The sequence below is a fragment of the Protopterus annectens genome, chromosome 5.part0, assembly GCF_019279795.1.
Source record: "Protopterus annectens isolate FY-2018-M chromosome 5.part0, PAN1.0, whole genome shotgun sequence".
NCBI lineage: Eukaryota > Metazoa > Chordata > Ceratodontiformes > Protopteridae > Protopterus > Protopterus annectens.
The window spans coordinates 1406363581-1406386080 of record NC_056735.1 but is presented as its reverse complement, the minus strand read 5'-3'; the positions used below and the strand labels follow the sequence as shown (position 1 = coordinate 1406386080).

The 22500-nt window shown below is 37.0% G+C and overlaps 1 protein-coding gene across 1 annotated transcript in view; it reads left to right on the top strand.

Annotated features, from left to right (window-relative positions):
- Positions 1–22500, top strand: part of DCUN1D2 (defective in cullin neddylation 1 domain containing 2) — a 596128-nt gene that overhangs the window by 110712 nt on the left and 462916 nt on the right. Inside the window, 1 exon segment of the mRNA XM_044071217.1 lies at positions 22240–22456. Coding sequence (XP_043927152.1) covers positions 22240–22456 — 217 coding nt within the window.

Here is a 22500-nt window from a genome sequence, read left to right as displayed (position 1 = left end):
ACTGTTGCTACTCACTCCTAGTTTAACATGAAACCCTGTGGTCCTATGGAGCTCTGGCCGTTTTAATCTCCAGGCCCACAAAGAGGATAATCCAAAGTTGCATCCACCTGGAATTTACCCTTGCCCTATAACTCTTGATCACCGCTGCAGTAACGTTAACTATGTGGGCTATATCCTGCCAAGAATAGCCGGCTGTTAAGTGACTAGGGCTCAAGCCCCAAATCCAACCAATACAAACAAACTGAGAATCCACAAAAAAAAACTGTAGCAGGCTAGCTGAGGGAAAAAATCTGACACTGAAATACAACCACTTTAGTAAAAGTTGAGCAGTTTAGAACCCAACACAAGTGGAACTTCAGCAGAACTACAAAATACAAAAAACAGCTTGCTTTAAATTAATAATTGACATAAATCACATGATTTAAAACCACCACTGAGGTACATACAGTGATTAAAACAATGATTATTCTAAATTGCTTACTCTTAAAATGACCGTAAAAGGGCTGAATATCATAAATGTTAGTGATTCGCTGCTATGATGCATCATAATATTTTAACTTTAGTAACAGGTGAATAGAAAGTGTGTCATTCGAACCCGGTGCATTCATGGCATCCAAAATTATTTGCCATTTTAACTCACATTTTAAGATGCTTATTTAAAATAAAACCCAGAATGTCATTAATCTCGTGTTCTTCTAGGAAACCAAATTTATGGGACTGAAACTCTCTGATATGTTTGAATAAAGCATTGGTAATCCTGTATCTTCTAATATCTAAAAAATGGTCAAATATCTGCTGTCTGACTTTCCAAGAAGTCTTCCCTATATGTGGAACATGAATCATACACAGCTATATACACTACTTGTTTTGAGTTACTGGAAAATGTACCATTAATGAAGAAGTTCTTTCCTTTTGCAGAAAAATATTTTCTTGAATGATATATGGACATTGAATTGAGAACAACACCCACATTTTCTCATACCTAACTTTTTTTTTAAATTAACCATTTTTTTTACTTCAGTATAGTTTTGAAAGCTTTATCTTTATTTAAAAAATGTGGAGATGTTGACCTAATGATTTTAATAAGGTCCTTTCTGATCTGAACAAATTCCAATTTTTGATAAGAACATCACTTATTGCCTTGCTCTCCAAGAAAGTCATAATTCAAAATGTGTTGCAATTCAGTTTCTTGTGGATTGTAGCACTCTGCCATTTGTTATCCAATCCACCATTACTCAAAATAGGGAAAATAATTTTTTGTTTTTTGAAGGACAGTTTTTTAAACAAGTAACTGGCATAGGCCCCAGTTTTCTCTAATGTAGTTATGGCACATTGGGAAATTTAATTTAATTGCCAAGTTATGGAATTTATACATGTGTTTTCTGGATGATATCTATGTTATGGACTGACACACAAGATAAATTGTCAATGTTTTTGGAGTACATCAACAGTACAGTAGATTTTCTTTTAAATTTACATCTAATAATGACATAGAAAAAATAGTTTATTTAGATGTAGAATTGTTCAAGGATAGTACCAATTGTTCAAGGATAGTGCCGAAAAGTGCTTTAGTTCTTGTGTTCACAGGAAACCATTTTTCTGAAGTGCATATTTTCATTATGATAGTTGGGATCCTAAGTTTTAGAAAAAGTCAGTTGTAAAGGAACAGCTGGTACGTGCGGCTAGGATGACCACAGACTCTGAGATTTAATAAGGAATGTCAAAATGTAGCAAATATGTTTTATAAGAGGGTTTGCCTTCAGGATTTCATCCAAGAAATAAAGAATGAAGTTATTATCAAGAGAGCGAATGGTCTTTGTGTAGGGTCTATAATATGTTGCCGAAATGGCAAAACAGCAAATGCAGTTTCAGCGACACATAAACCTTGAAATACCACTAACGTGAAAGGCCAGGTCACCGATCTCCGCCCCCCCCCCATAAGGAAAAGAATAGCTTGTCAGTTGCTGTGAAATTGCCCTTTACCCCACTGTAGTGCGATCTCCGAGTTGGTATATTTAGTTAGGGGTGATGTGGGTGGGGGCGAAGCCCCCCACTTTGTAATAATTTAGATGGTGTGTCATGTCTGGTTGGTCTACCGATGTTTTTCCCTAGGGAAAAAAATCGGTGACCTGGCCATTCGCGTTAGTGGTATTTCACTGTTTGTGTCACTGAAACGGCATTAACTAATTTGCCGTTACGGCAACATAATATAGACTCGTTTGTTTATACCCCTATTTTGAGTAATGGTGGATTGGATAACAAATGTCAGGGTGCACAATCCACGAAAAACCGGATAGCAACATATCTTGTATTATGAGTTTTTTTCATTGGATAATACGAAAATACGAGATGTTCTTATCAAAAAATGGAATTTGCTTAGATCAGAAAGGGCATTATTAAAATCTTTAGGTCAACATCCCCTCATTATTTTTAAAAAGGATAAAGTTTTCAAAGCTATATTGGAGTAAAACAAAACAGTTGGCTAATTTAAAAAATAAGTTTGGTATAAGAAAATGTGGGTGCTGTACTCAGTGTTACCGTATATCATTCAAGAAAATTATTTTTGTGTAAAGGGAGACTTTCTTCATTAATGATACATTTTACTGTAACTCAAAACAAGTAGTGTACACAGCTATCTATGATTCATGTTCCGCTTTCTATAGAGGGAAGACTTCCAGGAAACTCCGAGTTCATATATGAGCATTTATTGCACATTAGAAAATGCGGGATTACTAATGCTTTTATTCAAACATATCAAAGAGTTTCAGTCCAATAAGTTTAGTTTCCTAGTAGTAGAATAAGTAATTAATTAATTAGTTATATTTTGAATGAGCATATTGAAAAATGTGAAGTAAAATGGCAAATAACTTTGGATGCCATAAATACACCCGGTTTGAATGATGCATGTTCTATTCACCCCTTACTGAAGTTAAAATATTATGATGCATCATAGTAGCGAATCACTACAATTTATGATGATCATCCCTTTTACTGTCATCTTAAGAGTAACCAATTTATAATTTTTTTTTTCATTAATGTATGTACCTCAGTGGTGGTTTTACATCATGTGATTTGTCGATTATTATTTAAAGCAACCCTTTTAGCTGTTTTTGTATTTCTGATTAAGTTCTGCTCGGGTTTGAAAAGAAAGCATTCAACGTTTATTAAAGTGGTTGCATTTCAGTGTCAGACTTTCTTCAGGTGCCTGCTATGTGTGTTTTTTTTGTGGATTTTCAATGTAATTAATGCTACTGCAACAGTGATAATTCAGACCTCTACTTTTACTTAACTTTACTTACTCAGATGTACTTTTCATTTGTTTTTCCCAGTTCAAGTTCATGCTTTGTTATAATAGGCTTCTATAACTCCTCTCTATTGTACTTTCTTTTTACTGTTAGTTAATATTTGAAAAGAATGCCCTTCCCCATGAGACATGTAATTATCATGCATACTTCTTTCCTTAACTCATCTTTTCTGCTTGTTAATCTAAAGGCTGTAGTTAACTGGCCCTTTAAAATGTGAGTGACCACTACCATAATGCAAATGGCTGTTTCCAGTTACCGGTTTCTCTACACTCTTTTATTTAATAACTGTCCTCCTCTATGCCTAAACACGTCTACATCTAAGTATTGGATCTTCCAGTTAGATCATGTAGTTTGTGCATACACTAAATGTTTCCGCAGTGCTTCTCCGTACCAAAAATAAGGAATCAGTAAAGCTATAGTAAAGCACTGTATTTTCCTTTAAAATGTACTGATTAAAAATATATATTCATTCTGTGTGCCATGACTGTGTTAACATAGCCTGGAGTCATTACAGATGCCATTGCTACCCCTGAAACTTACCTGTAGTACTTTTATATTAAACACAAAAAAAATGTTCAAAATCAACACTAACGTGTTAATAACTAAATTAATTTGATTAGCTGACACTTGCATTTCCCTTTCCAATGATTTTAACAGCTTGACAGACCTGTTGCGGAATTGCTGAATACGCAGCTTTTATATCCGTTTTAGCCAGCGACATTCCTTCTACCTCAGTCTCAGATTTTTTTTTTTAATAAAATCTAACTATTCTTTTAATAAATTGTTTAATATTCCATGCCAACAGGTCCAACGTTGTTAGCAGGATTGTCCTGATTGTAGGCTGTATCTCATTCATGTCTACCTTTGGGATCCCAAAGAAAACTTGAATCCTTAGATGTTTAACAGTGCAAAAATTATGTAGTTCATCAATCATAGAAGTAGGTGTGTCTGTGTGTGTCTGTGTGTGTATGTAAATTTTGTATCCAGTACATTATATGCTTTGGAAATATCTGACAGCTCTGCATCATTTATCCGATAAGTTCTTTTTAGTTGCTGTTTTGTGGTGATGTACAGACGCAGCCACCAGGGCCCCTTCTTTGTCTGCCCTTAAGTTTTTCTTTTGTCATTCGTTATACTTTTAAGTGTTAAGTTTTCGTTTTTTTTTTTTAAATTATGAACAAGTTTCTTTGGTAATAAATCCCACAAATCTTGGTTTTTCTCTCTCTCTCTGTGTCTGTCTGTCTCTCTCTCTCTCTCTCTCTCTCTCTCTCTCTCTCTCTGTCAAAACTGTCTGTAAAACAGGACTGAGTCTCTCTCTGTCTCTGTCTCTGTCTCTGTCTCTCTCTCTCTCATTAAGTTCTTCAGTAGATGCAAAATGTTGTAAAATCAGTTGCGTAGTATATAACTTTGCTGCTGTTAATGTAGTCCCAACTCCTGCTCACTCTCGCTCTCTTATTTTCCCCCCTTATCTGCTTTACTTTCTCATCTCATTTCTTGTTTTACTTTGTCCTTTATTTGCCTCTTTCACTTCCCTTTTCTTTTCATTACTTTTCTACATTTTTTCTTTCCCTTCTCTTTTATTACTGACTCAGTCCTCTCATTTTTCTTTGTGCTTTTATTTTGTTACACTTTATCATACATTTTTATTTATCAGTTTCTCATGCTTTTCTTATTGCTGCAATTTTTTTTATTGAATGTTTTTGTACTCTAGTTATAGCTGTAATGTTTTTTTCCCCAGGCTGAGATTGAAATTTGTTGTTGTGGATCAGTGTTCTATCCCCACTAACAAAACTTAATAAAAAAACGACCACCTTGGAGGGGTGAAAACCATCCAAAGAGGTAGATTTGAGGTCTCCTTGACTATATTGACATAAAGTTGGGGGAAATACATGTGAACTGGCAGTACTTATTTAAGAGGGGTTGGCGTAATGGTTAAGGTATTTACCTCAGTCACAAGGTACAGTGTTTGATTTTCACCTTTTGAAAGGAAAATCTGCTAGGCTTAAAATGGCCTGCAAAGGCAGCTAGCCCAATATTTACCTATGTACCTATAAATGCCATTGCTTACATTCTATAGTAACATACTGTAGTTTGGAAAGCCATGGTTGCGTTAATGGCTGGCTGAGGAAAATGTATGCTTATTATCTACTTAATTTTAGTTGGAACTGCATTTTTTTTCTAAATTAGCTCATTAGAATTATTTGGGAATATGTCATTGAATTAGACCTTGAAATCAAAGCAAAGATTTTTTTTTCTGTTCTTGCAGTCGTGACAATCTAATATTGTACCTTTTGAGCCCCCCTCCCCCCAAGAGTCATTTGATTTAACTGTCAGCTGACTTTCAGTGATAGTTGCCCAGTTTTCTTTCTTACAGCGTGCCGAACTTCTGGTACATTTTTATTTTTTCCAGTTTGTAATGGCATTTTGTGGATCATGGAGTGAGAGCACTTTTAAGTTTAGATGGTTTTTACCCTTTCTTTACCATTTTATAAGTTAATAGGCAAGTACTAGGCTAGCTGCCCTTGTAAGCCAGGTCAGTTTCCTTTTTTGTGCTTGAAATAATATAGATTGGCCTTACCCATTCCACAGTCATTTTAATTATATATTACCACTAATCAGAATAACTGGGATCATGCCACAGATAATTTAAGGGGACCCATGCATAGGATAAAGCATTTAGCAGCTGCTTTTGGCCATTAGTAGTACAGAAGCAGTCCTAGGGTAAATGTTCTGTTTCCCATCCATAGATCTAAGTTGTGCTTGAAAATGCCAAGGATGAACTTTTGTTTTATGTGGCTAGGGAGTTTGTTCCACAGCAGCGGTATCGTCTGAGATCTGTCCCTCCATACCATTCTGCTGATGACACAACATGTTTAGATCTCTAGCCCAAGAATATCTGAAGCCATTTGACTTGCTGACAGACCAATTATTGATGGATTTACTGAATGAGGATGCCTTGTATGCTAGACACACAGGTCACTTCTTAGCCGTCTGTAGGATACGAAGTATAGTGACAGGGTTTGATTTGGTTCATGTAGGACATGTTTAGGCCTTTTTTCCTTGTAGTAAGGTATCTCTGAGTGTTCCATTTGTGGCATGCGTCTGGACAGGTGCATGCCAAAGGGGGACATTATATTCAGTGATTGCTCCCCCTTTACTCAGTACTCATTATGCCAATAACATCCCTAGATTTGGGCGCAATCCCTTTGCTTATAAGCTGTGTGATGTAAGATTTTCTTACACGAGACGCATGATGGTCAAAAGGTATGTCACTGTCCACACAAGTTCCAAAGTCCTGAACAAGTGGCTCAACTCTTAGGGGTGTATTGTCAGCGTATTAGTTCCCTGTGGTAGATGACTTCCCAAAGGATGCAAGAATGCATTTTTTGGCATTTAGTTTCAGTCTGTTGTATTGGCACCAGGATGTGTTTAAGACCAACCTTCCTGCAGGATGACTGTCATTTGGGGATTCAATGACTGGCTTTTATCATGGAATTTTATGTATTTAAGTAATGGGTGCAAAAGTAATTGTTTTAGCAGATTTTTCTGAGTTTTCAAAATTCATATTTGCACTGAGCAATGCAGATTTGACAATTTTCGTTCATTTGTATATTGAAGTGTTTGGCATTTGAGTTCTGTATAGGAATATGAATCTTTTCATTAGTACATTAATTTTAGTAGCAGGATTTTTTTAAACTAATTTTGGTGTGTGTGTGAGAGACTAGCTGGTTTAGTGTCTTAGAATTGATGAAGTCAAGGAATCCTTGAGAGAGTGCATTAGTGCAAGAATAGTTCACCTAGTCTATGGTGGGGTAGTTGAAGTCACCAAGGATCGGGGTGTTAAGGGGTACCTTGATGGAGTCTCGTAGATCCAGGTAAGAGGAGTGGGTGTTCTGAGTCAGGAAGGGGGGTCTGTGGCTAGCTATTACTCTGATGGGTGTCTTGCCAACTGTCAGTTGCACCTGGAGTAGTTCCAGTGCATCATGCTGACAAACCATTCTGGAGGTGTGCCTGCCCTTAATGAAGATAGAGGCTCCACCACCCTTAGTGTTCCCTAGCTCATTTTGGGGTCAGAATGTGTAGAATGAGGTATAGCCTGGTAAGGCAGTGATGCTCTCCGCAGCCCAGAACCAAGTTTCTGTGACCGCACAGACATCGCCATCTTCCAGTGCAAAGAGAGCCTCGTGTGAGTGTGTATGGGTCCTGGTCTTATGATCGAAAGTATGTTTCATCGAAAAGTACATGATCGAACTCACTTTAGTGAAAGTGCATTTTGTCGAAAATGCACTTTCACTAAAGGTGACTAAGCAAACAGTTCGCATGTAGATTTAGTTGTACATCAACTGTACTGTTGATTGTATAACTAAGCAAACTGTTGCTTAGATTGTGGTACACTTAGGTAAGGGTATATTTCTTTTTCCCCACTGTAGTGCGATCTCAAAGTGAGAATATTACCGTGGGGGGTGCAGGGGGGCTTGCCCCCTGCATAAACGTGAGTATTGCTTTTTTTTTTTTTTTGTGTTTTTGCAAAAAAAAAGTGCATTTTCGATAAAAGGCACTTTCGCGAAAGTGAGTTTGATCCTGTACTTTTCAGTGAAACGTACTTTCGATGGATCAACATAGATCCATGTGTGTATATATGTATATGTGTATGTGTGATATATATATATATATATATATATATATATATATATATATATATATATATATACACATACACACACACACACACACACACACACACACACACACACACACACACACACACAAAGAAAGGGAGAACAGAAAATGGCACCAAATAAAAAATAACCATAATAATAGTAATAATCCTATTTGTTAACCAGGTAGGCACAATGTACACTCCTTTTTCAGGGGTGATATGCAAGCAGTGTTTGGTTAAATGACTTGCTCAAGGTTACACAGTAGGCAAATGAGGAATAAGGTGATCATGCCCTGTACCACGGGAACTACAACTCACAACCTGTGCTTTGTAATAAATTCACAAGTGTCCCTTGATGGGATTTCTTTAAAACTGTCAGAAATCACAAAGAACAACCTAAATCTTAGAGTGAGTAGTCTTTATGGGCTGAAAAGACTGGTAAATCCTCTAGAGAACATAGATAATAAAGAACTAAACAGTCCAAACTCATTTGGCATTCCCCTCCCTTTCTAAGAAAGGAAACCTTTCTGTCCTGTAAATCAGGTCTGTTTGGTTTTAAGAAAAAAAAAACTATAGATATATATATATATATATATATATATATATATATATATATATATATATATATATATATGTGTATAAGTTTTGGACAGTTTTCAGAAACTGTAACACTGACTTCTATAGTGGTGGTTTCTTTGGAAAGGGTGTGTTTCCTTAACCCCTATAAATTGAGGTCATTTAAACCCAGAATTACTTCTTTTCTTGTTCTCCATCTTTTATTATGGCAAGCTGACGGATGTTTGTAAAGGGCAGTTGAACCTTCTCTCCCTACCCCAAGTTGTCAGAATTCACAAGTACAATACTTTTTTGTTAGCTAGCACTTGTTTTAAAGATTTTGACCATACCCTGACTGTGTTGATTCCAGTGTCAGGGCTGATATTAATACCATTTACTGTGACATCTGTCTCGGTGTCCTGTGTCTTGGCAGTTGTCCTGTGCCTTGGCAGTGGTCCGGGCTTTCTTTATTGTCAGTTTTATTGGTTTGCTTGCTAGCAGAGCTGATGGTATTCTTAACAGTGGTACTGTCAACATCGAGGCTTTCTTCAGTATCAATTTTATGGATACTCGTGCTCACAGAGCTGATAGTCTTCTTGTCAATGATGCCAGCTGTTAGTTTCCAAGTGACTGCCCTGACCTGGCTGTATCAGTGCTGGCCTACAGGTTCCAGAGTATTCTCCTCTGTGTCACTGTGCATCTGTGCCGCATTCTTTGACATTAACCCAGACGATATCCTTGCAGCAGTTGCTGTCTTTCCTGTTAATGCTGTATATCTCCATTAAGGTATGTTAAGTATAAGAAGTACCTGCTGTTGAGCCTTCAGCATACCAACTTGTGACTGTGCTTCAGGGCAAAGAGAATATGGTCTGGAGCCTCCCAAATGGGCGTCTCCTGTTTAAAAACAAAGAGGTCTGTTTCTCTTCTTCAAGAGTCCCCTCCCCTGAAGAGTTTCCAAAAGGCCCAGTGTAAAACAAAACTTGTAGACTTGCAATAGGAGTTGCTCTTAGAAAATGTTGATGGGTAACCCCCATGATTACCTCATATTCAGCTATGACATGCATCATTATTAAACCCCTTTATGGGGTAGTACTTTTCACGGATATCCCCTGAAGTACCACATTTTTCTTTTTTAATACATTGCTCCAGCATTACCAGATTCTAAGAATGCATTTGTCTTCATTTTAAGTAGCCATACTTTATAAAGTACAAAAATCTTGAAATTCAAAACGTGTATGATTATCGTGTTTTTTCAGCACAATAGGGAGCAAGATTCAGAAGTATTCTCTACATTTCATAGAACTAGTGCACAGCAAATTCTTCTGACACTGTTTGTGTGATTCAGAGGCAACAAGTAATTGGCCTCAGACTTTAGAAGGCAGTAGTAAACTATGCTGTCATGCAGATGACCGTGCAATTCTCTCATCTCTTGCATTTGAAATTGTGTGCGACGTGTGTGTGTGTGTGTGTGTGTGTGTGTGTGTGTGTGTGTGTGTGTGACCTTGTGAACCACATTGATAAATATGTCATGCTAATGGTGTTGAGACTTCACAAAGAAGCCTTACTAAAGCAGGTGAGACTTAAAGTAGCTTGTGTCATAGCGATAGTTGTGCAACCATGCAGTACTGATCTGGTGTACAACTGCAGTATCAATCACTTTCTATCTGTGATCAAGTACCATTATCGTGTAGCTGCACAAGGAACTGACTGATATTGCATTGTGTTGGTATGAATGTACTTACAGTTTGTGGTTGTCCAGTATCAGTGAAAAAAAGGATAAGGACAAAAGTCTATCTCCAAACCAGATGTACCTTTTTAGAGGCCTGTTGGAGAGCTAGCTGGCATATTTTTAAGTGTCCAGCAATAGAATTCTAAATTGTCTACTGGATGCTTTGTGCCTTGTGCTGAAGAATGTATCTACATGTACATAAATTTCTGTGTATATATCTATTAGCTTGCATTGCTTTCTTGTATACCATTGTATTAATCTGACTACTCAACTACTCTAATTTAACATCTACGTATTTAATAGTTTCTTCAGAACTTTCCATAATAAATTTTAAGTAGCTAGTAGTCTGATTTAAATATGCAACAAATACTAATAGTTCCATGGTGTCACTATTCCAAAGTAGGAACACATAGTCAACAAATCATTTATAAAGTAACACTTTGTTTTTGTATAACCCATTGTAAATATATTCATCTTCCCATTTGGACATTACAATGTTTGCATATGTGTTCACTGCTGATGTCCCCATAGCAACACCCCTGTTCTGATGATAAATACAGTCGTGAAATAGAAAGTTATTTTCTAGCACTAGCTGTAGTAACTCACATATAGTTCTATTTCCCTATTTAATAAATCTCTATTCTCATTTAAGATTTGATGTATTGCCGCAACTCCTTCAATGGTTGGAATTACTGTAAATACTTTATGTATAATGTAACAAAAAGAAATTTACTATCAGTATACCATGCATATAACTGTCAAAGTCCTCCATATCTTTAGTATAGCTTTTAATCCTATTTAAATACTTATTCAACATAAACTGTAAATAGTGTGAAATAGGTGCTGTTAACCAGCCTGCCCCCGATACTATAGGTCTCATTGGGGAATGCATCAAATCTTTATGAATTTTTGTCAAGCCATATATTACTGGTATCCTTGGACTGGGAATAGTGAAAAAATTAAACGTCCGTATCAGTATCATTATTTAATTGCATCTCGTATATCACCATATTAATATTGCTTATTCTTAGGGTTGCCACCTTTCGTCATGGCTAAAACTGGAGTAAAGCCACACTCTTGCATCACCAGTAACCCCGCCCATCTCACCCCCTCTTCCGCCCACATTCTGTCCATTTTGTGACATCACAATAACATCACCCGGTGGGGAATGCACTTTTTCCATTCCTGCTGGCCTGCTTTCAGCTGATTTGCTATGCTTTTCTGTAAAAAAGCATAGTAAATCAGCCGATTTGCAAACTCTGATGGTCCGTTTCCTTTTTGAAATGGAATACTGGAGTTTGTATAGTGTTTTCTGGACTACCGAAGAATCAGTTTGATTTCCGGATAGTCTGAAAAAAAAAAACGGAGGGGTGACAATCCTACTTATTCTTGATACAGCCATTCTGTTAATAGCATCAAATGTTGTGTTGTCATTTAAACAGTCATACATACATGCACCATAATTTTTGTCTAAAATTACCACTGCTCCTCCCTTTTTTGAACTGCCAGTAATTGTACAGTACACGCACATGCGTACACACAGACACAGACACACACACACACACACACACACACACACACACACACACACACACACACACAAAACAAAATACCACAGGAATTGATCTTTGTTTTGGTGCGTTTCTTTCTTGCCTTCTAGGGACTTTATTAAATCCAAACTCTTAGCTATTTTTATATGTTTCACATTTCCTTTTTATAAGCCACTTTTAACTTTTAGAAGTTACGGAAACATTAAAATAAGGTTGCAGGGTTTCAAGTTCAGTAGTAGAAGAAAGGAAGAAGGAAAGTTAGTAGTTTTTCTTGAACTGTGGCATGTAGCATATGTAAATTAATGTTTAAAGGAACTGAGGTCGAAATTAATGGTAAAGTACATATTAATTTCATGTACATCTAACCCTAATGTTAAGGGAACAGTTTATGCACTTAAATGTCTCTGTCAAGTAGCCAAGTGGTATCTAGAGTAGACTAAAAAAACAAGTTAAAGTATGATTCGGGTACATAGGAGAGAAATCAGATAAAAGTACTGAATTACTAGATAATTTTATGAAGTTGTTGTTGTCTTTTGGCTTTTCCCAGTTAGGGGTCGCCACGGGGGAACTCCGGTCCGCTAATGATTGGCAGTACATTTTCACGGTGCCGAGTTGCCAGCTCTATGCCCAACCTTCAACAAAGGCACGCCCATTCACACATGTCTTTCGGAACACCACTCGACCTGCGGGCAGAACATGCAGTACCACTGTAAAAGTACTGAAAGTATGAGGATTATGCTGATTAATCTGATTAAAATGAAAAGTGGAGGAAAGGAAGAAAAATCCTTAAAAGAGATGGAGGGAAGGAAGAAAAATTGAGGGAAGGAAGAAAAATTCTTAAAAGAAATTGAGGGAAGTATATTTTGAAATTTGATGCTCTTAACTCGTTTCCAGTTAATGCTAAAGTGGACTGGAAAGTCCAAAAATGTATGCTTGCATAGTGGTGCTAGTATAACTTTTGCTCATACAGTTTAAGTATGATATGTACATCTTTAACCTGTTTTAGTTTTTCCAAGTTTTTTGGCTTTCTAATACAATGAAGGGAATGGATCCCATCCCCAAGTCAAGTAGGATTAAAGTTCATGAAATTGGTATAGTTTCAATCTTTGATGTTTGCACATGTCAGTAATAACTTGTTCTTCAATTCATAGGAAGTTGCATGTACCGGTAACGTATGCAATTACGATTGTAAATCTTTTTTTTTTTTTTTTTTTTTTTAATACCTGTTGCTCCTACTACTATTGGAACTGTGTGGATATCCTTCTTCCCCATTGCCCTAGTTTCTGCCTGCAAATCCTGATATTTTATGACTTTGTGTCTTTCGTATGTAAAACACTGTAGTCAGTAGGTTTAGCAATTTCAATGATCAATGCTACTTTTGTAGTCTTTTCATGGGCTACTATATCTGGTTTTCTTGCATCTATTTTTTTGTGCTTTTGGTAATGGGTGACCCCATGTGATATGAACTTAATTATTTCCTACAATGTTTTGTGGCTCATATTTCCATTGCTTTTCAGTTGCTTCAATATTCTAGTGTTTGCACAATCCCCAAGGCAGCAGTCTTGCCACATTATTATGTCTTTCACTATGCAGTCCTTCTGACAAACTAAGAAATATAAGAAACACTGTAAAAACTCTAAAGGTAACCAGCAAAAACACAGAGCGCAAAAAGCCCACAAGAAGTAGTAACCATGTAGACTAAATAAGTTTATTTGAAGCGCTTTTCGTTGCCAAAATGTAGCAACTTCTTCAAAATAAAAAAACAAGTTTCCAAACAAAGTTAATTTAAATAATTATTTCAATCACATGATGTTTAAATCGATTCAGTATGCAGTCCTTCTGCCATTAGTTTATCACATCTAGCAACAAGAAATGCAACAGTTTTTCCCATTCTGTCTTAAGAAACCTACATTTGTCTTTCTCCCACGTGTTCAATGGGATTTGTAAACCAACGTGTACATACTCCACTATCTTGGGCCTCCAGTATTAACCTTTCATCTTTTGGTTTACATTTACTTTTCCTTAACTATTTCTGTGTTCGATCTGATGAACATGAGGTTATTCCCATAGTTTTCTATACTTGCAACTATATTTATGCATTTTCCACATTTGTTGCCTTCTCATCTGATCCTTCACCTTCTATGCTTTCTTTCTTTTCTCTCTCTTTCTTTTGTTTTTTGGCACATTCAATTGCTGCCTGATTTTTATCTACTTCTGGTTTCATTTCCATTCCTGATGGACTCAGATATGCTTCTGCTAAACTAATCAAGGAAGTCATCTTAGACTCATTCTCCATGTTTTAAAAGTTGCACTACATTTGGGTCTTGTGAGGTCAGCAGATAGTATGCAATCCCACGATTGCAGTATCATTTAATCAATTTCGAAGGCCTATACCTCATTCGGAATGGGGAATGTATAGTCTTGGTATACACTGATTTTTATAAATCATTTGAGGAGCATGAAGTAATCTTATTGTTTTCCTGTCCAACCGATCCAGCACCTTTTGGGGCCAGTCAGTCACTCCAAAACTGTAAATTAGAACAGGAAAAGCAAATTGGTTTATAGCTTGGACTTAGTTCGTAGATATCAGCAATGTTTTCAGTATTAATTTTAGTCTTTAAAATATTCTTTACTAAGTTTTATTCGCATTTGTTCATGTTTTACTGTTGCTCCTTCATCAGTTCCCAAATATTTATATGCTCCTTCTTGCTCAAGTTCTTTTATACAACATTCCTCTCCCAGACTGATGTTTTCTTGGTGCTGCAGCTTTCCTGCTTTAAAGTTTGATTTTGCACATTTATCAAGACCGAATGACATTCTTATATCATCTGAAAAAGTTTTGACCACTTGCAGTTGTGCTTTTAGTTCCTCATCTGATGAACTGTACAGTTTTAAATCATCTACAAAAAAATAAGCAGTCTTTACACTTTATTTTTTGGGAGTTAAATTGTAGCCATGATCTGTTAAGTAAACAGCTTAATGGGTTAAAGGTAAGACAAAAGAGCAGCAAGGAAAATCCCCCTTTGAATTTTTATCCCTAGAATAATAATTTTTCTTTACCATGGCTTAACTGCAAAGTGCACTTATCTTTGATTTTATTTTTATTTTAACAATAGTCACTTGTCCTTAGTCTGTCACTGGATTTATTCACTACATATGTTTAACTGCAAAGTGGTTTGCCACTGTTTCATGGTCGCTATAATATAATCAATCAGCCTAGGGTGTACATTATACTTTTTTTTCTTTCTTTTTTTTTTTTTTAATCCATGAATGTGGGATACTATCAAATGGTTTTCTGTGATATTTCCATGCCATACTTAGATGCTTCCCCTTTTTAAAGTTTTCCATTGTGACTTTAACAGCAAATGATCCTTTGTTGCATATGACTTTTTTTGTTACCCTTTTGTTTTATTGCCATGATTGAGTTTTCTTCTAAATGACTATGAAGTCTGTCAGCATCAATTCCAGTGCATATTTTATATGTTGTCAGAAAGCAAGCTATTGGCCTATAGTTTTTATGAAGCTAGCGGATTCATTCTTAAGTTGGCATATTGCTTTTCCTTTTGTTAACCAGGTTGGTGTCTGTTTGGGGTGCGCATATAAATATTTCTTACTTGGTGCTGCGGTAGCGTTGTCGCCTCACAGTTAGATGTTGCCCGTTCGATTCTCAGAGCGTCTTCTGTGTGGCGACATGCGTGAATGGGCATTCCTTCGTTGAAGGTTGTGCATTAGGCCCGGCAAGCCAGTACGTAAAACTCTACTGCCAATCATTAGCGGACCGGAGTTCCGCTGTGGCGACCCCTAACCGGGAAAAGCCGAAAGACACAAACAAACTTATGGCTAAAGCTTCATGTAAAGATGTTAATTCTTTTAGCCTGCAGTTATATACTGCATCTGGGCCTGGGGTTTTCCACTTGGGAGCTTTTCCTAACTTTGTTTCAATCTCTGTGGCTGTGTTACTTCATCCTTCATCTTTATGTCCCACAGAATCTTCACAGATATTTCTTCAAAATGTATCTATTTATTCTTTTTCTGGTGGTGGTTCAATTCAGTTTTGCTTGTGTCTCATTTCTCTATAAAACTTTTTTGAGTCAAAACTAAATTGCTAATTTTGTACTTTTTCCTTTATATTTGTCTGCATATCTTCTAAGTTTTTCTGCCTGTGCTGATATTTTTAGTTTATTATTTAGTGCATGATAGATCCTGATCTGTTCTGATACTGTGCATTGCTTTATCACATAGATATTTTTCAGTATTTTTGTTCTGTTCCCTCTTGAATACTTTTAACAGTGACTCTTCTTGTCTTAATTTATAGTTTTCTCTTTAATACTTCCTTGATGACATTTGATTTTTCTCCCCTTCCTTTCCCTTACTCCTCTGTGTTTTTGTGTAAGACTTTATCTGTTATTAATTTAGCTGCTCAGCAATATATCCTGTTTACTTCTGTTATATCACATGAATCTCTATGAACAATCCTAATTACTGCGTTTAACTTGTAACTTTTTGGTTTTTATTGACTTTCTGTAGTTTATATTGTTTCATTAATCTTAATATGTCTGTTCAGCTCAAATAAATCAAGCAACTCTTTTCATAGATAATTTTCCTCTAAACTGAGGGCACATTCTTATAGGTTCATAGGTTCATACTAGGCTAACTGCTCTTGCAAGCCATTGTAAGCTTAGCCAATTATCCCCTGTGAGGCTCAAACCCTGCACCTTGTCTTTGTAAGGCAAACACCTTAACCACTAGGCCACTCTCCCAACCTCCAGTTCTCCATTTCATGTGGGCATTCTATAGAAAGTTCCAGAGCATCTTTCTGTGCCACATTCTCTTCATTTTCGTCCTGTGTTGTCTGTTGCTCTTTCATATGGGGAACTCACTGACCTATCACTTCACAACATTGACCGAGTAAAGAGTTGCCACATTTTCTTGTTCCTTCGCTTGCTGCGCAACTGCAGCTGAACTTTTTTACTGGTTTCCTATGGAAGTCTCCAAAGTACCTTCGTATGGCAACTGATCAGATGTACACCTTTAAGAATGGGATGATTTAATGCTAATTCTTATTTGTGGATTTTAATGTGAAACATGTAAAATAAGTTGAAATTCTGGATTTGGTGAAGCCTGTGAAAGGTGAGAGATGAAGTTGAGAAAACCTTTTGGTGCGTTAAAGTTGTCCAACCATCCCTGCTTGCAGCTGCAGCAAGGAAGGCAGTAGTGTCAATCAGTGTACAGTTCAGAATATCTAAAAAAAAAAAAAGTTTTAATTTTCTTTTAAAAGTTTTTAAAGCAGTTTGTTTACATTTTATAGTTTGTGTTTTTGATACATTTTTGTATTTGTTAAAACCAAACTTTTGATGATGATCAGTGTCTATGACTGCCTATCTTCTTGTGTATGTGTGTGTTATATATATATTTTTGTGTAGTACACACACTGGGATGTCTGTACAGGTTTTCAGGCATGTGATGGTTACTGATGTTCAGTATTTGTGATATAACTTGCATGTGTTTGGATGGGTCAAGTGTTAGCAGAATGCATTTATTTTACATGTGGGCAGTCTGAAATGTGATGGACACTTTTGTCTTATTATTGGTTGCATGGTGACTTTTGCGGTGGTGCAGCGGTAGCGTTGTTGCCTCACATGAAGAAGTTCTCCCATTCGATTCTCGTCTGGAGTGTGGGGAGTGCCTTCTGTGTGGAGTCTGCATGTCCTCCCCACAGTTGGTTGGGCGTTCGAAAGACATGCGTAAATGGGCGTGCCTTAGTTGAAGGTTGAATGTCGAGCTGGCACCTCAGCGTTCGTAAAAATCTACTGCCAATCATTAGCGGACCGGAGTTCCTCTGTGACGACCCCTAACCGGGAAAAGCTGAAAGACAACAACAACATTGCTTGTATGGTGATATGCATTTTACACATCAAGATACTTATGTGTATTTTGTATGCCTGCATTTACTATCGGGGTTAGAGTCCCAAATCTGTTCCACAGTAATAATATGACACAACATGGCTCAGTGGTGAATGTTCACGTAATACCCATGTGGACATAATGTGAGTGTGTTGAGCACAGGGTGTTATTGTAGCTGCATTTATTGTTTTCTATTTAGTGTTGCTTTGTGGTTATGTAATTGGGAACTGGTACCTTTACTGCCCTTAATGAACACTTCTGTCTACAATGCACATGTAATTTGTGAAGAGTGCTGAGATTTGAGCAGATAACAAGACTGTTAAGTACCAAGAGTTCATTTTGGTAGATTATTTATTTATTTATTTATTTATTTATATGTTTTTGTTAACTAGGAAAGTCCACTGGGCTGAAATGAGCCCATTTTCAGTGGAGGCCCAGGGAGAAACGCTCCCAAAAAAAAAATATATATATATATATATATATATATATATATATATATATATATATATATATATATATATACACATACATAATTAAGAGATTATTTAGAGAGTTAATAACAGCGTTTAACAATATACAAGAGTAATAACAGTATTTACCAATATACAATAGAATAATATAGGAGTCAGAAGTGACACAGTAACATAGGCAATGTATAGCAACATTTTGTGGAAGACTCAAGTGCTTGGCAGGTATTCAATAGATCAAACAGATAATGATAGTCTGCACTTACACAATGTTTACACACCATGTGAGGCAGGGTGAGGCACACTGTGCTATGAGTAAGGGTGAGTGCACAATAGGGAGAGTGAAGAAGAGTGTGGGTATCTGAGAGATGAGTCCGGTTAGTAATCAGGTGACTGAGGAATTGGGGATGGTGCAAGGACATAGCCAATGAGAGGAGAGATGTTGGTAGAGTGATTTTTTTTGAATGATTATTTATAGTCCGTAGAGAAGGTGGAAGGGCATTCCTGAATTTAGCTACAGTGAAAGAGTAAAGGTATTGGCCTACAGGGAGTTTAGGTCTCTTAACTTGGATAAGTGATTGATTTTCAGATCTTCGAGAACGGTTTGGTTGATCAAGAGTCAGAAGTGAAGCCGTGTTAACAATTGAGTGAGTTGACATGAGTCACACTTTAAGGTTTGGACTACTGCATTTCTGTTTTTACCTCTATTTTAATTTTCCAATTAATACAATAAAAAAAAAATGGAAGAATCACATTTTATGGAGTCTGGTGGGAGAGAATTTTGGAATTCAACTGTAGATCCATATATTTGTCTAATATAGTTTAAAAGTGCAAATTGCATTAATTGCATTAAACTAGTGTCACAGCAGGAAGAGGAGTATTATCTGTGATTTCTCTGCATTACAGTACCTTTTTAGATTAAGTATGCTGATATTGTATCAAAATCTAAACAAATTTAAGATGGGTAATGTCGCCTCACAGCAAGAGGTTCTCCGGTTCGATTCTCGGCTGGGGTGCCTTCTGTTCGTAGTTTGCAATTCCTCCTTGCGGTTGCGTGGGTTTCCTTTGGGTGCTGTGGTTTCCTCCCACATTCCAAAGATGTAGGTGGATTAGACACTCTAAATTGCCTGTAGGTGTGTACGTGCACGTGTGTACATGCGTGTGGTAAGGATGAACTACCACGGCGGAGCTAGCCACCTGGCAGTGTAAACCTTGCCTTAAGATGATTGTTACTGATGGAGTGACACTCCATCCCCATGTGCAAAAAATGGGAAAAAGGGGTTGAGGCTGGATGGGTGCAACCAGATCTGGTAGTTGATGCACAGGTTTAGAGATGTGACCTGTTGCTGCTGCGGTACATGATTTGTTTTCTAAAGCTTCCTTTGCCTACAGTGTAAGCTTAAGCAAGTTACTTAACTAGACAGTGTTTGGGGACAGCTGAGAATTTGGGCTAGACTTCTCTTCCACCCTGCAAGCCTAGTGACTCCCTGTGAACCTATTAAAACAACAACAAAAAATGCATCCCCTAAGCACTAAGCGTTGATATTTGTTTACATTTTACTCTCTCATGCTGCAGTGAGGAAAAATTTGGCCTTTTGCTTGTTTATTACTTGAAATCTTCCCAGCTTAACTTTGTTTCTCTCTCTCCCTCCATCGTTTTAGTTTTAAGAGTCTTTTCCTTCACGTTATGCTTCTTTTCAATTCCACTTCCCACTTCTTACCGCTTAATATCTCACCCATTACAGTGTTGAGGTACTTGGCTTTTGCCTGAACTGCTACTGATACAGTTGTCTGGATAGAAGAACCATATGACTGTAGGGAAATCACATTTTTATTTGAGCTATTGCTGCTCAAACAGCAGAGCTTTATCTGGTTATGAGATGGACTGGCCTTAATCAGATGCCTTTTCTGGCATGCATTTAGTAGAGCAAGTTTGTACAACTTTACACAACTAAAACATGTCGGTCTAGTGCTGGCATGTGAAAGTTCCACTACTACCACTTTTAAATTTGTCATTTTTTGTAGCACCGCCATTATTAGCGGTTAGCCTATTGTGTCAGTCCTGGATGTCTGAATAAGATTCCAGTCATGTTTTCGCTGCCCACTCGGTAGCAGCCATAGCATTTCACTTTCCTTGAGCTTCCAATTTTGCCTGTGTTCCATATGCAGTACTTCTCATTCCTTGTTCTTTATTCTTCCTGAATAACAAGCAACTCAGAATCACACTGCCCCATTTATAATCTTTTCCCCTTTTATATTTATTTGTATATTTGATACTACTATGTTTAGCTGAGAAATATTGATAATGCATTATTTTCTTTGTCAAGCTGATTATGTAAACTGTTCCATCTTCAACGCAAACAATAGTTTGACCAAACTGTGTTTCTTGACACCCAGAATCTTTGTTCAACATAGAACAAAGCAACACACTCTTTAGTTTTCTGCAAATTTTCTTACAATCATTATTCTATCCTATGAATTCCAGTTGAGAAACTGACCATTAGCAGACATTGGATAAAAATGCAAAGGTTAAAGATATGTCTGTATGTGGGTGGGTGATTGGCTAGCATGTGATCAAGTGTAATGTTTGCTTGGATAACTTGCATGTGCTAAGATAAATAATCTGCACTCATGGATTTCTCCTCTGTAATCATTTCTTTTAAGTTAAAGATGGCAGAAAAAGATGCAGAACCACTGCAGAGAAAACGAGTTGCATCTTGTGCTTACAATTTTAGTGATAGCACTTCATTTACTTGAGAGAGAACCATTTAATTCATACCTTGAACTATACATAGACATGGCATTTTTTCCCCTTCGCTCTGTTTGACTTCTACATTTTGATAGCTTTAAACTTGCTGAAACTCCAACAGAATGAAGCATTCCTATTGAACCTTCATTCCCATGAAACCTCTAAAACAAATTTGCAAGTATCCCCTTCCTTTACTCTTGGTCGCGAACACCCACACAGTGAATCATTGCTGGCATTCAAATAAAAACATCAACAGTAATCTCTAACAGGAAAAATGATCAGAGACATAAACAAAAGAAAAGTCAGCTCAACAAATTTAAATCTTGTTCACTTTGCACATGGTTAAATGTAGGGTAATACTTATTTTCTCTTACTGTCTAATATGAAATTAGTTTACAGATACAGAAGTTTTAATGCCATAGCCAAAATAGACTGCACTGTTTGCCAAGAATTCTTCCCTAGCACCTGCATCACCCATAAGTGGCCTCTTCGTTTGATTCATGCAGAATCACTGATGCTAATAGTATAATTTTGGTTTGTTGTAAAATTTGTAGTAGTACATTTGCCCAAAAAATTCCAACCACTGATGTTTTGAGTTGTCTTGTTGCTTTTCACTTGTGTCTGTTATCTTTGCATTTTAATTTGCAGCATTCTGTGGACAGGACATTATCTTTTCGCCTTTGTTATTAATATAGGCTAAGTTGTTGCCCTATATGTTGAGATGTGTAGGTAATGTAGTTGAGACAAACATATGAGGCAATAATGTAAATGTAATGGTTTTGTGATAAATACTGAGTATGTTTTACTAGGGCCGCGGTGATGCAGTGGTTATCGTTGTCGCCTCACAACAAGAGGTTCTCCCATTCGATTCTCGGCTGAAGCTCATTCTGTGTGGAGTCTGCATGTTCTCCCCATGGTCAAGTGATGTTAAAGACATGCAGGTAGGTGCAAGCATGAGTGGGTGTGCCTTCCTTGAAGGTTGGGCATCGGGTTGGCAACTCGACACCATAAAAATCCACTGCCAATCATTAGCAGACTGGAGTTCCGCTGTGGCGACCCCTAACCAGGAAAAGCTGAAAGACATTACTTTTACTGAGTGTGTTTCACTGCAAAGTTTGTGCTTCCTGAAAAGGAGGTAGGTTGGACATCAGAGGAAATGGAGGAAGAGTCTGCAATCATTCAAAAAGGTACCAATAATGCATTGTTCCTTTTGGAAAGGAAAACCAAACATGAATTCTTTAAAGATGCATGGTTGATAATCCACGAAAAAAAGTTTGGATTAACTTAATTCACTTTTCTGTTTGTTTTCATATTCTAAAGCACAAACTTAAATCGGCTCAAAAGGACAAAGTCCGGCATTTTATGGCATTTACCCAGGCTGATGAAAAGACTGCTACCTACTGTTTGACGCAGAATGATTGGAAGCTAGAAATGGCAACAGACAATTATTTCCAGAATCCAGATCTGTATCACAAAGAATCCATGAAAAATTCAGTTGACAAAAAGAAGTTAGAACAGCTCTACAACCGGTACAGAGGTAAGAATAGCTTTTGATACATTTTCATTTTTTGGTTCAGCTTG